Source organism: Bufo bufo, chromosome 6, assembly GCF_905171765.1.
Source record: "Bufo bufo chromosome 6, aBufBuf1.1, whole genome shotgun sequence".
Lineage (NCBI taxonomy): Eukaryota > Metazoa > Chordata > Amphibia > Anura > Bufonidae > Bufo > Bufo bufo.
Genome location: NC_053394.1, coordinates 60086316 through 60103384, shown reverse-complemented (window position 1 = coordinate 60103384; position 17069 = coordinate 60086316). Strand labels below are relative to the sequence as shown.

Sequence of the window (17069 nt, the reverse complement as noted above, 5' to 3'; positions counted from 1 at the left end):
GTTCGTGAACACCGGTGCCCCCACATACACGCACACCAAATAAAGAGTTACACACACGCACATACAGACACACACTCCCCTATGGCCCGCCGGACGTTCTCAGCCGAGGAGGCATTCGCCCAGCTTGGCTCCGACTCCGAGAGTCCCAGTGAGGACGAGGATGACCCCACATTCCTGTTGTCATCTGCGTCCTCCTCATCATCTAGCGATGAGGATGAGCCCCCAAGGCGGCGGAGACGCCGCCAGGCGGAGCAAGGGGACCGCCATGTTAGGGACCCTGTGGCCCACACTAGTACGAGCAGCTCTGGGGCTCGTACTGGTTTCCCGGCCCACCAGTTAAATCCACCGGAGCACCCTGCCGGTGAACTAGTCTGGTGTAGCCCAGAGTGATACAAGCCCGTGATTCCTGATTTTGTAGGCCAATCAGGAATCCAGATTTCCACAGTGGGCTACACTGAATATTACTTTTTTTGTCATTTTTTCAGTGACCCACTGGTAAATCTGATGGTGGAGCAGACGAACCTGTACGCCCAACAGTTCGTTGCTCAACACCCGAGCTCCTTTTTGGCCAGGCCCGGTGGCTGGACGCCGGTCAGTGCAGCCGAAATGAGGACATTTTGGGGCCTTCTGCTTCATATGGGCCTGGTCAAGAAACCCAGTGTCAGGCTGTACTGGAGTGGGGACGTCCTATACCAGACCCCACTTTACAGTTCGGCTATGACACGCTCCCGGTTTGAGGCCATCCGGAAATGTCTGCATTATTCCGATAATGCAGCATGTCCCCCCCGAGGTGATCCTGCCCATGACCGTCTGTATAAGATACGGCCGGTCATCGATCACTTTGGGGCCAAATTCATGGAGGCCTATGTACCTGGAAGGGAGGTCGCGGTTGATGAGTCTCTCATTGCGTTCAAGGGGAGACTCATTTTCCGCCAGTATGTGCCCTCCAAGCGGGCGAGGTATGGCGTGAAGCTATACATAATTTGTGAGAGTACCTCAGGGTACACTTACAAATTTCGTGTGTACGAGGGGCGAGATTCCCGGATTGAACCCCCAGAATGTCCCCCCACTCTGGGTGTTACCGGGAAACTTGTGTGGGACCTTATGTACCCACTGCTGGATAAGGGTTACCACCTTTACGTGGATAAATTTTATACCAGTATCCCCTTGTTCCAGTCCTTTGCAGCCAGATCAACGTCCGCTTGTGGGACCGTGCGAAAAAATCAACGCGGCCTCCCTGCCCACCCCCTCCAGGTACCTATCCCCAGGGGTGAGACCCGTACCCTTACCACTGGAAGCCTGTTGCTGGTCAGGTATAAGGACAAGAGGGATGTCCTTATGCTGTCCACAATTCATGGTAACGGCATCACCCCTGTCCCTGTGTGAGGTACCGCGGCAATGGTCCTCAAGCCCGATTGTATCGTCGACTACAATCGGTATATGGGAGGAGTTGATCTCTCTGATCAAGTCCTCAAGCCATATAACGCCATGCGCAAAACCCGGGCATGGTACAAAAAAGTTGCGGTCTACTTGGTGCAGGTTGCCATGTACAACTCTTTTGTGCTGTCCCGAAGCGCTGGCAACACAGGGACATTCCTTCAGTTCTATGAGGCAGTCCTCAAGGCCCTGATCTTTTCGGACCGGGAAAGAGCAGGCCGGAGTACCTCGGGAACTGTAGGCGCCCGGATCGTCTCTGGCCAACACTTTCCAGGTGTGGTCCCCCATACTGGAAAGAAGGGACGAGCCCAAAAAAAGTGCAGAGTGTGTCGCAGGAGGGGGATACGGAAGGACACCACTACTCAGTGTGACACGTGCCCCGATCATCCGGGTCTCTGCATTGACGGTTGCTTCAGGGAGTATCACACTTCCATGGAGTACAAAATTTATATCCCAATTTAGCACTGGCATTGGATAAAAAAAACTGGTTCTCAGACTTGAGACTATTAAAAGTAGACATATTAGGTATCGCCGCGTCGGTAATAATCTCCTCTATAAAAATACCCCATGACCTAACCCCACAGATTAAGACGGTCCTGAAAAAAAAAAAAGAAAAGTGCAACAAAAAAAGTTTTTTTTTTGTCACCTTACATAATAAAAAGTTTAATAGCAAGCGATCAAAAAGTCATATAGCCCCCAAAATAGTGCCAATAAAACCGTCCGCTCATCCCGCAAAAAATGAGCCCCCACATAAGATAATCGGATAAAAAAATAAAAATAAAATGACTCTTAGACTTTAGAGATACAAAAATATTTTTTTTGTATCAAAAAGGATAATATAGTCTAAAACCTAAATAAATGTAAAAAAAGTAGACTTATTAGGTATCGCCGCGTCCGTAAGAATCTCCTCTAAAAAAATACCCCATGACCCAACCCCCCAGATTAACACGGTCCAAAAAAAACGGTGCAAAAAAAAATTTTTTGGTCACCTTACATAACAAAAAGTTTAATAGCAAGTGATCAAAAAGTCATATAGCAAAAAAAAACATATGTTTTTTCATCTTCTAGTTAAAAACATGTACAAAAACAAGGTGGATAGAGACCTTTAATCATTGCATAACAGCATGGATATTTAGTCCACAATTTTTATGCCAAATAATGTTACATCAGTTCCTTCTAGTGTCCAAGTACTAATAAAATGTCTGGGGCCGCAGGGGCAATATGTGAGTGTTGGTGGGCCAATGGAGGTAGTAGTAGTTTAACTGACGGTTAGCAGCGCTCCCTGGGCTGGCGTGCAGTGAATTGAAGGACAGCACCAGTTCCATCGGGGCACACTCGGTTGTCCAGGGAATCCCACCAGATGAGGTGCCCTTGGTGGTGTGAGTTTAAGGTGCCGTGGAGGCAGGGTCCCTGGTGTTCGTGACGCCAGCCCTGTAAGGTGCAAAGAGGTGATAAGTTCGTACAATAAGGAGACCAGTTCTCTTAACAAATTTTCAGTACTTTACTGAAGCTGATCCCAAAGTGTCACGGCCTTTGATGTGGTGGCTGGTGTGTGCACTTCCCCTTTAAGTTGTAGGCTTCCCCTGTCTGGTGCTGTAAGGGTTATCTCCCTGATTGGGTGTGGTCGCTTTGGGCTATTTAGCTTCTACTTGAAGCTTGTAGCTCAGTGTTCCTCCAGGCTTGGTGTGTGCTGGTGGTTCACTGCTCCTGGCTTTCCCATCTGTCCAGTGAGGGTCACCCTTGTGGTCATCAAGGTCATCTAGGTCTTCCCAGCTCATGTGTGTTTCCTCCTTGTCTTCGTTCCCCTTCTGGTGTGTTGTTTATGGTGAGGGTTTGAGTTGGAGGTTTGTTGTACGTCTTGTTTATTGTTGCATGTCTGGGATGTTGTTGATGTTTGTCCCTGCATGTGTGCAAGACGTTTCCCTTTGTGTGTGTTTCCTCCGCTAGGGGGCTGGTTTCCTGGAGGGGTGAACCATAAGCCTGTATGCAGCTCTGCTTGGGGCTGCCATGCACTGTGTGAGCATGGGGGGGCTCTGGCAGAGTTGGTATACTGGATTCCTGTGTGGGTTGTTTTTACTGTGACCTGCTGTGTGTTCGGGCTCCTATACTTATGCACGGGTTCCAGTTGTGGAGGCTTCGGCAGGTAAGTTAGTAGTCTTGTTGTTCTTACCTGCCGATCTTCTAGCTCTGTATGGGCTTCCCTTTTCCCTGCTGCTAGGCCATTTGAGACTCCTGTTCATCCTGGTCTGGGAAGAACAGGTTGTCTCTCCCCTGCTCCTATGTGAGGGATTATCAGGGCGACTCAGGGCCATAGGTATCCTGGTATGAGCCGTCCTACCATCCAGGTCCGCTCATACGCTAAGGAGTTAGGGTGAGGATTAGGGACGTTATAGGAGGCAACCTGCTCCCTGATTCCGGCGTCCTGGCCTAGGTGCTTACCCTTTATCCCTTTACATTGTATGGTGGGGGGTTTTCCCCACTCCCCACCGTGACAAAAGGTCATCAATGTGCGCAAAAGATCTCCTGTCTTTGGTTATAGTGGGCAGCTGGTAGCTTAGAATTTCTCCACCTAATGCAAAAGAGACTGATAAATGACAATTACCTTCCTTTGCAAATAGTCTCACTCCCTCTCTGTGTTGCCTGGATCTTCTGTAATATATGGGCTGGTACATGGAACTAACTCTGCAGTTTTGATAACTGCAAAATGGCTGCTGAGATGCAGCTTTTCCTCAGACATCACACTATCCTATTACTTCTTCTTCTCAGTGTGCAGGGCGGAGTCAGCACTGGGAGGTTTGTTAGAACCTCCTCCTCCCTGTGCAACTTTATGGGAACTCAGGCACAAGCACATTTTCATGAAACACAATTAGAGTTGAGCGAACACCTAGATGTTTGGGTTTGGGGAGTTCGGCCGAACTTTTAAAAAAAGTTCGGGTTCGGGACCCGAACTTGATCCGAACTTGGACCCGAACCCGAACCCTATTGAAGTCAATGGGGACCCGATCTTCACTTTATTTTTTTCCGTTCATTATTTTTCCAGGCAGCAGGGGGCCGTTATGTCCACAGTTTTCAGTATATTCTAACTTGAAGCGTCCCCATCACTATGGGAACGCCTCTGTGTTAAAATATACTGTCGGATCTAAGTTTTCACGATCTAACTCAAATCCGATGGTATATTCTAACATAGAGGCGTTGCCATGGTGATGGGGACGCTTCAAGATAAAATATACCATCGGATTGGAGAAAACTCCGATCCGATGGTATATTAATATTACCCGAACATCGAACCCGAACTTTTACTGAAATGTTCGGGTTCGGGTGCCGAACACCATAAAGTTTGGTACGAACCCGAACTTTACAGTTCGGGTTCGCTCAACCCTAAACACAATCACAATATTAAGCAGTGTGTTTCAGGATGCTGCAGTCCCATGTTCATATGTTCCCACATTGCTGAGAAAAATTATGTTTTAAAATATATAAATGGACCTCTAGGAGCAACGGGGGTGTTTCTGTTACTTCTTGAGGCTCAACTCTCACTGCAACTGCTGCGCCCTCTGCACTTTGTTTGACAGGACCAGGCAGTGTAAATGTGATCACTCCTGCCTGGCCCAGTCAATCAAGGTGCAGAGGATCCAGCAGTTGCAGAGACAGCGGAGTCTCTAGGTGTAATGGCAACGCCCCTGTTGCTCCTAGAGGCTCATTTGCATACATTAAAACTTCATTTTTCTCAGCAATGTGGGCATATGTGAACATGGGACCAACACAGTGCCAAGCGCACATGTAACAGCACAGCCAGTTTCATAGGTACAAATCTACTGACAGATGCCCTTTAAATGGGTTATCCCCTGATTGATGTAAAGAAAATAAATGTACCTTACATGGACCCAGAGATCTCTCCCCATTTATTGCTTCAACTGCTTTGCTATTTATTTTAAGCTAGCAGAAAAATTTGCATGTCTTTCTCTGGGAAGGGGGGGTCTTTTCTCAAGGGACATGTACTATCTGCTGCAGCTCTCTCTCTCTCTCTGTAATTGTCACACCTTCTAACAGAATATCCAGCTGGTGGCATTTGGAGGATAGAACTGAGCATGTGCAACCACCTCATTGATGTAAACTTTAGAAATAAGGAAAAGGGAAAACAGCAGGTGTCGCAGTATACTTGCTAATTATTGAAAAAACAGTATTCATTTTCAGGTTCTGGATTGAAAAATTTCAAATATTTTAATATTTTTTGTGGGGCAATCCCATTACAAAAAGGACTATTAGGACACATATATCACCCTTAAATAATAAAATTTGCATGTAAATAGCAATAGTGCTAAAATGCTGAAAAATATTGTTTAACCAAGTAAAGACATCACACCAGGATAATTCTGATTTATTTCTGAGCCTTGTAGAAAATGCACAAAGTAGGTATGAGATGGGATTAAAATGCATGAAATAACTGTGGCTCTCCTCCGATTGCTGCTTTTTAATGTTCTAAATTAAGAGTGAAGAGGCGAATCGTCTTGTCAAGTGTTAATCCTTGCAGTCCAATTATTTTTAATACAGAGCTCAGACAATTTATCAGGTATGGTATTTAATCCGGGTTTATATGCTCATCTATAATCTAAACCGCTTCCCTAATACCCACATTCTAACGCTGTGAAGACAGAAATTGTATATTCTGTGACATTTGTTTGGTGGAAACTCATCATATTACCGCTGCTGATAAGCCGTACAATAGCTTTAAGAAAAATGAAATGTGTTCTTTGTTTTTCCTTAACAGCAGTTTGAACGAGATTTACGGAGATATGCTTCCCAGGAGAAAAAGATGATGCTGGATAACCACGCTCTGTTTGATAAAACCAAGGTAGTAAGAAATAAAGAAATAAGTATGTTTTTGCTTGGTTCTCATTTTATTCTGTGAAGTGTTAAATGTAATTAATGATTGCTAAAAAATTCTCTTAAAGGGGATGTGTCATCAGAAGATGACCTATCGTATAAAACTTGTTTTTATGTTAAACATATTATTTAAAGGGGTTCTCCGGGAATTAATAATATAAAATTACCGGAAAAAAATTAAATATTACTTTTAAAATAAATATATTCATAAATACCTTTCATTAGTTATAATGGCTCGTTTTGTCTAGGGAGAAATCATTAGGAGAAATAAAATGCCTCCGTCCTATTAGTACACACAAAACCTGTACTGATCACACAGGAGGACAAGTTCCTTCCCAACACTGAGCTAAAGAGTGGTGTTAATCGAGCATGCCCAGCTTAACACCAGTTCGGCTCGAGCATCTTGATGCTCGCCACATGGCGAATACTGCATGTGCTCGAGCGCAATGCTCGAGTCTCCTCCCCATATGTTTCTTGGGTACGCAGCCAATAAACATGCAGGTAAGTACTGCCCTTCACTGTAAGGCCGTAGCCATGTAGGTTACTGGCATTACAGTGATTGGATGGCCGGAACGCATCATCGGGTGCTATAAAGCACCTGATGACACATGTTCGGCTCAGTGTTAGTCAGGGAGAGCTGTGCTGAAGAAGGGTAAGATAGTGTAGGGAGTGATTTTTTTTTTTTTGCATGTTAAAAAACTTGTCAGAGACCTAAAAGTCCTTTTAAGGACTATTTTTGTGTGTGGCAGCAGCAATATATATTTTTAGCGCAATCTGCGCTAAATTACTAAAACTTTACAGACCCAAAAATCCTTTTAAGGACTATTGTTGTGTGTGGCAGCAGCAATATATATTTTTAGCGCAACCTGTGGTAAATTGCTAAAGATTTACAGACCTAAAAGTAGAGATTGCCTTTTGGTTCGCCCGGCGGTCATTTGCTCGTTCGCGGTTTGACGAACAGGCGAACATATGGCGATGTCTGCCAGTGCCATATTCTTTTGCATTGTGCCGAACTTTGACCCATGACACATCCATCAGGTGGGACAGGACATCCAATTGAGACATTTCAGCACATGGACACACCCCCTACCCTATAAATAAACCCGATCTGGCTGCCATTTTGCATTCAGTCTTTTGTCAGTGTAGTGAGAGGTTGCTGTGTGGAGCAGGTACAGACTGTTAGGGACACCAAACGCTAGCTAATAGGGCCACAAAACTCCTTTCAAGAACATAGAAAGTATATTATAATGCATTTGTATTGTGCAGCAGTTGTGTGCGGTTCTGCTGTGATACCGCAGCTATACAGAGGGACAAATGCTATTGGAACAACTAATTGCAACTGGTGTGATATACCAGTTGCCCCCCAAAAAAACTGATTGAGGCAGGGGTGTGATATACCTATAATATACTTCCTATATAGTGCATTTGTATTGTGCAGCATTTGTGTGCGATTCTGCTGAGATACCACAGCTATAAAGAGGGACAAACGCTATTGGAACAACTAGTTGCAACTGGTGTGATATACCAGTTGCCACCCAAAAAAACTGATTGAGGCAGGGGTGTGAAATAACTATAATATAATTTCTATATAGTGTAATTGTATTTTGCAGCATTTGTGTGCGATTCTGCTGAGATACCGCAGCTATACAGAGGGACAAACACTATTGGAACAACTAATTGCAACTGGTGTGATATACCAGTTCCCCCCCCCCTAAAAAAAAAATGATTGAGGCAGGGGTGTGATATACCTATAAAATACTTCCTATATAGTGCATTTGTATTGTGCAGCATTTGTGTGCGGTTCTGCGAGATACCTCAGCTTTACAGAAGGACAAACGCTATTGGAACAACTAATTGCAACTGGTGTGATATACCAGTTGCCCCCAAAAAAACTGATTGAGGCAGGGGTGCTATATACCTATAATATAATTTCTATATAGTGCATTTGTGCAGCAGTTGTGTGCAGTTCTGCTGAGATACCGCAGCTATACAGAGGGACCAATGCTATTGGAACAACTAATTGCAACTGGTGTGATATACCAGTTGCCTCTGTAAAAAAAAAAATGATTGAGGCAGGGGCGTGATATACGTACCTATAATATAATTTCTATATACAGTCCTGATCAAAAGTTTAAGACCACTTGAAAAATGGCAAAAAAATCATATTTAGCATGGCTGGATCTTAACAAGGTTCCAAGTAGAGCTTCAACATGCAACAAGAAGAAATGAGAGTGAGACAAAACATTTTTTGAGCATTCAATTTAATGAAAACAACAAATAAACTGAAACAGGCTGTTTTTAAGCTGATCAAAAGTTTAGGACCACATGCCTTTAAAAGGCCAAATCTGTGCAAAGATGTGGATTCATTGTCATTTTCTGTCAGGTAGTCACACGTTGTGATGGCAAAGGCAAAAAAACTCTCCCTTTTTGAACATGGTCGGATTGTTGAACTGCATAAGCAGGGTCTCTCACAGCGCGCCATCGCTGCTGAGGTGGGACGCAGTAAGACAGTCATTTGGAATTTCTTAAATTCTTAAATGATCCTGAGGGTTATGGAACAAAAAAGTCAAGTGGAAGACCCAAAAAATTTTAATCAGCACTGAGCCGGAGGATCCAATTGGCTGTCCGTCAAGACACTGGATAATCCTCGACCCAAATTAAGGCCCTTACTGGTGCTGACTGCAGCCCCATAACTTCAGACGGCATCTGAGACTGAAGGGCTTCAAAAACAAAAAACGTCTTCAAAGACCTCGTCTCCTTGAACGCCACAGAACTGCTCGTTTGGACTTTGCAAGAGAGCACCAAACATGGGAGATTCAAAGGTGGAAGAAAGTTTTATTCTCTGATGAGAAAAAATTTAACCTTGATGGTCCTGATGGTTTCCAACGTTACTGGCATGACAAGCAGATCCCACCTGAGATGTTTTCTACGCGCCACAGTGGAGGGAGCACCATAATGGTCTGGAGTGCTTTTTCCTTCAGTAGAACAATGGAGCTTCAGGAAGTGCAGGGGCGTCAAACGGCCGCTGGCTATGTCCAGATGTTGCAGAGAGCATTCCTCATGACTGAGGGCCCTCGTCTGTGTGGTAACGACTGGACAACACTACAGTACACAATGCCTGCAGGACAAGGGACTTCTTCCAGGAGAATAACATCACTCTTTTGGCCCATCCTGCGTGTTCCCCTGATCTAAATCCAATTGAGAACCTTTGGGGATGGATGGCAAGGGAAGTTTACAAAAATGGACAACTGTTCCAGACAGTAGATGGCCTTCGTACGGCCATCTTCACCACTTGGAGAAATGTTCCCACTCACCTCATGGAAACACTTGCATCAAGCATGCCGAAATGAATTTTTGAAGTGATAAACAATAACGGCAGAGCTACTCATTACTGAGTTCCTGTTTGGAAGTTGGATTTCTGTTTTGGGGGGGTTTAGTTTTTTTTTGGAGGTGTGGTCCTAAACTTTTGACCAGCTGAAAAACAGCCTGTTTCAGTTTATTCGTTGTTTTCATTAAATTGAATGCTCACTCCCATTTCTTCTTGTTGCATGTTGAAGCTCTACTTGGAACCTTGTTAAGATCCAGCCATGCTAAATATGATTTTTTGCCATTTTTCAAGTGGTCCTAAACTTTTGATCAGGACTGTAGTGCATTTGTATTGTGCATCATTTGTGTGCGGTTCTACTGAGATACCGCAGCTATACAGAGGGACCAACGGTATTGGAACAACAAATTGCAACTGGTGTGATATACTAGATGCCCCCCAAAAAACTGATTGAGGCAGGGGTGTGATATACCTATAATATACTTCCTATATAGTGCATTTGTATTGTGCAGCATTTGTGTGCGGTTCTGCTGAGATACCGCAGCTATACAGAGAGACAAACGCTATTGGAACAACTAATTGCAACTGGTGTGATATACCAGTTGCCCCCCAAAAAAACTGATTGAGGCAGGGGTGTGATATACCTATAATATAATTTCTTTATAGTGCATTTGTATTGTGCAGCATTTGTGTGCGGTTCTGCTAAGATACCGCAGCTATACAGAGGGTCCAACGCTATTGGAACAACTAATTGTAACTAGTGATATACCAGTTGCCCCCCAAAAAAACTGATTAAGGCAGGGGAGCTATATACCTATAATATAATTTCTATATTTCTATATAGTGCATTTGTATTGTGCAGCATTTGTGTGCGGTTCTGCTGAGATACCGGGAATAATTTTTTGGCCCTATAGTCCACTGGCCTGCAGTAAAATTGATATCCATTGACCATCTAATATACCTTCAGCCACATAATCACTTGATCTTTTCTGTACTGTGAATTCCTAATTGTTGGGGCCTCTGAGAAATTCAACTCCTGTGTCGACCACGTGTTCTTAAATTTCACCTATTGTCATTTGGGGTTTATTCAAGAAGGGGCATTTCATTAGCCATGTTTTTTATTAAAATGTTATATTTTTAGTTCTATTGAACATATGTATTTGACATTTATTTGTAATGGCCTGCAGTAAAATTGATATCCAATGACCGTCTAATATAACTCCAGCCACATAATCACTTGTTCTTTTCTGTACATTGAATGAATAATTTTTGTGGCCTGTATTCCACTGGCCTGAAGTAAAATTGTTATCTAATGACCATCTAATATACCTCCAGCCACATAATCACTTGATCTTTTCTGTCCGGTGAATGCCTAATGTTTGGTGCCTGTACTCCCGTGGCCTAAAATCTAACTTTTCTTGGCTCCAGCAGGCCACATTTTTGACACTTTCCCATTAAGATGCATAAAAATGGCCCCTCATTAAAATACATATTTTTGGTGGGAATTTTTGCCATTGATCCCCCTCTGGTATGTCACTGTCTATGTTGTGGGATGATTTGTGCACTTTTTCTGTAGACGGTGTCCGCTGCGGACAGTGACATTACCTGGGGTACATCTCCTGTGTAACGTTTTCACATCCGAAATACCTCTGACATTCCCTGTAATTTTTATTAGCCGCTGGTGACATCAGCGAAATTATTTGTGGTATTTCTCCTGTGTAACGTTTCTACATCCAAAATACCTGTGACATTTCCTGTAATTTTATATTAGCCGCTGCTGACATCAGCGACATTATCTGTGGTATATCTCCTGTGTGACGTTTCCACATCCCAAATACCTTTTTTGCGCATACACAAATCCTATGCTACTGTACGTGTGACATACTTTCAAGCATATATAACATTTCATATGAAGAAGGTGAGCAGTAAGGGACAGGGAAGCGTCAGTGATGCTGATGGTGCACGCAGAGGCCGTGGCCCTGGGCGCATTGAAATTGTGCCTGCTGCCAGAGCACAAGAAAAACAATCATCCACGATACCTAGCTTAATTTCCCATTTTGCAGGGCGGCGCAGGACAATGCTCTCAAAGTCAGATAGTGGTCGGTTGGAATGCAGCAGATAATGCTTCCAGTCGGTTAAGCACCACCCTGTGTTCCACCAAGTCTCAGTAGCCAAGAGTCTGGTCAACAGAATCCTTACCCTGATTCTCCTTCCTCCCACCATGGAGAGTCTTGCCAAACAAGTGATCCCACACTCGGATATTCAGAGGAGCTCTTTTCATTGCCATTCTTTTATTTGGGCCTCTCAACAAGCCTGCTTGAAGAGGGACATGAGATCTTGTACCCTGATTACCAAACTCTTGAGCATCCACAGTCACAAGAATATGATGGTAGGGAACGGCAATTAGTGTTTCACGAGGTGGATGCTGATGATTAGATACAGTTGCCAATAAGTCAATGGCAATTAGTGTCTCAAGAGGTGGATGTTGAGGATGAGACACAGTTGTCAATAACTGAGGTTATTGTTAGGTCAACAAATCAGGAGGATGACCAGAGTGAGGAAGTGGAAGAGGAGGTGATGGACGATGAAGTCACTGACCCAACCTGGGAATGTAGCAAGCCGAGTGAGGACAGCAGTACAGAGGGGGAAGGATATGCAGCACCGCAACAGGCTGGAAAAGGCAGTGGGGTGCTAAAAGGGAGAAGGCAGGCCACACCAAAGAGGCCCGCAACTGTTCCCCGGATCACACCCTTGCATAAATCTCCATTGCTATGGGTTAGGTGTTCCGCAGTCTGGTGCTTTTTTGAGGAAAGTGCGGATGATAAAAGAATTGTCATTTGCAACCCGTGCTGTACCAAAATGAGCAGGGGTGTGAACACTAGCAACCTCACCACCTCTAGCATGATCCGCCACATGGCATCAAAGCACCCTAATAGGTGGGCCGAACGCCTGGGTCCATAACCAGTGTCTGCGGGTCACACCACTGCCTCCTCTTCCCCTGTGTTACGTGCTGGCTAATCCCCTGTCCAAGACGCAGGCCCGGAGCCTCCCACCCTGCACCTGGACCTTTGCAACCACCATCAGCGACCACATCCACTTCCGTGTCCCAGCGCAGCGTACAAATATCCTTACCCCAGGCATTTGAACGCAAGCGCAAATACCCACCCAGCCACCCACCCACAGGCCATAACACTAAATGCGTAACTTTCCAATTTACTGGCTCTGGAAATGTTGCCATTTAGGCTTGTGGACACTGAGGCCTTCTGCAGCCTGATGTCGGCCGCCATCCCTCATTACGCAGTCCCCAGCCGCCACTATATTTCACGGTGTGCCGTGCCCGCCTTACACCAGCATGTGTCCCGTAACATCACCCGTGCCCTGACCAATGCAGATACTTGGAAGGTCCACTTAATCACTGACACATGGACAAGTGCTTTTGGCCAAGGATGCAACATTTCCCTGATGGCACACTGGGTGAACGTTGTGGAGGCCGGGAGTCAGTTGTACCCTGGGATGGCACAGATGCTACCGAAGCCAAGGATTGTGGGCCCTAATTCCATCAGGGTTTCCGCTACCACCTACGTTAGTGGTTCCAACCCCCACTTCTTCTCCCCCACTTCCACCTCAGAATTATCCTCTTGCAGCAACAGTCAGCCATCAGTCGGTAGCTGGAAGGAGTGTAGCACTACAGTCGGGAAGAGTCAATAGGCTGTGCTTAAGCTGATCTGCTTAAGTGACAAACAGCACACCGCGGCAGAGCTGTGGCAGGGGATAAAGAGACCAGACTGAGCTGTGGCTCTCGCCATTTAACCTAGAACCAGGCATGGTTGTGTCTAAAAATGGCTGTAACATGGTGGAGGCTTTGGAGCTTGGCAAGCTCACACACATCCCAGTCCTAGCCCACGTCTTAAACTTAGTGGTTCAGCGGTTTCTCAAAACCTACCCAAATTTGCCTGAGCTACTGGTGAAGGTGCGCCGCGTGTGTGCCCATTTCCGCAAGTCGTCGACAGCTTCCGCCGCTCTGTCAATGCTGCAGCAGCGCTTACAATTGCCAGCTCACTGACTGTTGTGCGAAGTGAGCACGTGCTGGAATTCGACGTTCCACATGTTGGCCAGACTTTGTGAGCAGCAGAGGGCAGAAGTGGAATACCAGCTGCAACATGTTCGTCGCCTTTCCAGTCAACTTCTTTACAAGCTAGGAGTGGGCATGGATGTCTGACCTCTGTGAGGTTTTAAGAAACTTTGAGGAATCAACACAGATGGTGAGCGGTGATAACGCTATTATCAGTGTCACCATTCCACTTCTGTGTCTACTGAAATGCTTGCTGCTCACAATTAAGACCGACGCTTTGCATGTGGAAAAGGTGGAAATGGGGGAAGACATTACACAGGTTGATAGCCAGACCACCCTCAGTTCATCTTCTTCTTCGCAAATTGGATGATGAGGAGGAGGAGCAGGAGACGGTTGCCTCCGCTACAGGGGGTAGTACCCATGGAAGTTTAATTCCATTTGTTCAGCGTAGATGGGCAGAAGAGGAGGAAGAGGAAATTGAGAATCATCCTCCTGATGACGACAGCGAAATCTTGCCTGTTGGGTCTCTGGCACACATGGCTGACTTTATGTTAGGCTGCCTTTCCCATGACCCACACGTTTGGACAACACCGATTGCTGGTTGTTCACCCTTCTCGACCCCCACTACAAAGAGAACTTCTCATCTCTCATTCCTGTGGTGGAGAGGACGAGCAAAATGGTGCAATACCAGAAGGTCCTTGTGCAAAAATTGCTCCTAAAATTTCCAGCTGACAACGCTGGCGGCAGAGTACATAATTCCTTGGGCAACCGAGGAGGGGAGACGAGGGGAAGACACAGCAGTTCCAACAAAGGCAGGGCAACACTTTCTAAAGCCTGGGACAGTTTCGTGACACCACGCCAGCACCCTCACCCTGATGCGCGGCCTAGTGTCACAAGGAGGGAAACATTTTGGAAGATGATGAAGGAGTACGTAGCAGACTGTGTCAGCGTCCTCAATGTTCCCTCTGTGCCTTTATAACTACTGGGTGTCCAAGCTGGACACGTGGCACAAACTGGCGCTCTACGCCTTGGAGGTGCTGGCCTGCCCAGCTGCCAGCGTCTTGTCAGAGCGGGTATTTAGTGCTGCTGGGGGCATAATAACTGATAAGCACATCCGCCTGTCAACTGAAAATGCTGACAGGTTGACTCTTATAAAAATGATCAAGGCCTGGATTGCCCCTGACTTTTCTACTCCACCAGAGGAAAGCGGCTGAAGATAAACGCACTTTAAATGTGTTTTTTATAATGTACTGAATATACTGTATTCCCATGCACCCCTTCCACCACAAAAAAGGATATATGGTTCAATCTTTCTTTTCTCGTCCTCCTCCTCTTCCATTATATCAACATGCTTATTAGTCTGCCCTCGCTCCTAATGTTGTAGAGGGTCAGCTCACCTGCAGGCCCTCGCATATAATGTTTTAGAGGGTCAGCTCACCAGCAGGCCCTCACCAACAATCTTTTAGAGGGCCAGCTCACTTGCAGGCTCTCACATGTAATGTTTTAGAGGGTCAGCTTACCAGCATGCCCTCACCTACAATCTTTTAGAGGGCCAGCTCACCTGCAGGCCCTCACATATAATGTTTTAAAGGGTCAGCTCACCAGCAGGCCCTCACCTACAATATTTTAGAGGATCAGCTCACCTGCAGGCCCTCGCATATAATTTTTTGAGGGTCAGCTCACCAGCATGCCCTCAACCATAATGTTTTACAGGGTCAGCCCACCAGCAGGCCCTCGCCTACAATCTTTTAGAGGGTCAGCTCACCAGCAGGCCCTCGCATATAATGTTTTTGAGGGTCAGCTCACCAGAAGGCCCTCAACCATAATGTTTTAGAGGGTCAGCTCACCTGCAGGCCCTCACCTACAATTGTTTAGAGTGTCAGCTCACCGGCAGGCTCTCACCTACAATCTTTTAGAGAGTCAGCTCACCTGCAGGCCCTTGCATGTAATGTTTTAGAGGGTCATCTCACCAGCAGGCCCTCAACCATAATGTTTTACAGGGTCAGCGCACCAGCAGGCCCTTACCTACAGTCTTTTAGAGGGTCAGCTCACCAGCAGGCCCTTGCATATAATGTTTTTGAGGGTCAGCAAACCTGCAGGCCCTTAAACATAATGTTTGACAGGGTCAGCTCACCAGCAGGCCCTCACCTACAATCTTTTAAAGGGTCAGCTCACCAGCAGGCCCCCCGCATATAATGTTTTTGAGGGTCAGCTCACCAGCAGGCCCTCAACCATAATGTTTCACAGGGTCAGTTCACCAGCAGGCCCTCACCTAAAATCTTTTAGAGGGTCAGCTCACCAGCAGGCACTCACCTACAATCTTTTAGAGGGTCAGCTCACCTGTAGGCCCTCACCTACAATCTTTTAGAGGGTCAGCTCACCTGCAGGCCCTCGCATACAATGTTTTTGAGGGTCAGCTCACCAAGCAGGCCCTCAACCATAATGTTTTACAGGGTCAGCTCACCAGCAGGCCCTCGCCCATAATTTTTTCAATGGTTAGCTAAGCAGCAGGCACTTGCCCATAATTTTTTCAATTGTCAGCTCAGCAGCAGGCACTCGCCCCTAATGTTTTAGAGAGTCAGATCTGCAGCAGACTCTCACCCCTAATGTTTTAGATGTTCAGCTCAGCAGCAGGCCTTGGACTTCGCAGCAACGACTTGGGAGTCCAAGATGCATCCAGACACTCTCCCCATGCTGTTCCTGAACCATTTTGGTGGTGTTTCCATTAATTTCTGACCTTTTACTATGAACCAGACACCCTCCCCTCTTCAGAGCAGGGGGTGCATGGTTTAATGCTCGGGTTCTCCTATTGACTTCCATTGTGCTCGGGTGCTCGGTAGAGCACCCGAGCATCCCAAGGTGTTCGACCCGAGCACCCGAACACCCGAGCACTTTGGTGCTCGATCAACACTAGTAAAGAGCTGCCTCATCCTCCTCTCTACTCGGCTTGTCAGGGATTATGATCCTGAATACAGATGATAACATCTTTAGCTGAATCTCTATAGGAATGGAGTTCATGAGGAGGCATGAAGTACAGAGAGGAGGGTGGGGGTAATGAGCAGCAGCACATACATGCAGTCGGCTACATTACCATACCCCCACATTACCACAGTTTGTCTTGTCCGTCCTCTCTTTACTTCAGCTGTATCCACATGAACTCCGTTCCTACAGAAATTCAGGTGAAGATCTTATCAGCTATATTCAGGATCATAATCCTTTAGGGTCACGCTCACACATGGAACATCATTACAGCTTCTGTGAAATGCTACGTTTCGGGGCAACCCCCCCTGTATTCTCAGGCATCATGATGCTAATCCCCTCCGGATGCTGTGTCTCTAAAGTTTGTCACTT

General features: G+C 45.9%; 1 protein-coding gene across 1 annotated transcript in view; it reads left to right on the top strand.

The window, feature by feature from the left end:
- Window positions 1–17069, top strand: part of DNTT (DNA nucleotidylexotransferase) — a 599288-nt gene that overhangs the window by 470069 nt on the left and 112150 nt on the right. The window contains exon 10 of the mRNA XM_040438269.1: window positions 6206–6289. Coding sequence (XP_040294203.1) covers window positions 6206–6289 — 84 coding nt within the window. The remainder of the gene's footprint in view (window positions 1–6205; window positions 6290–17069) is intronic.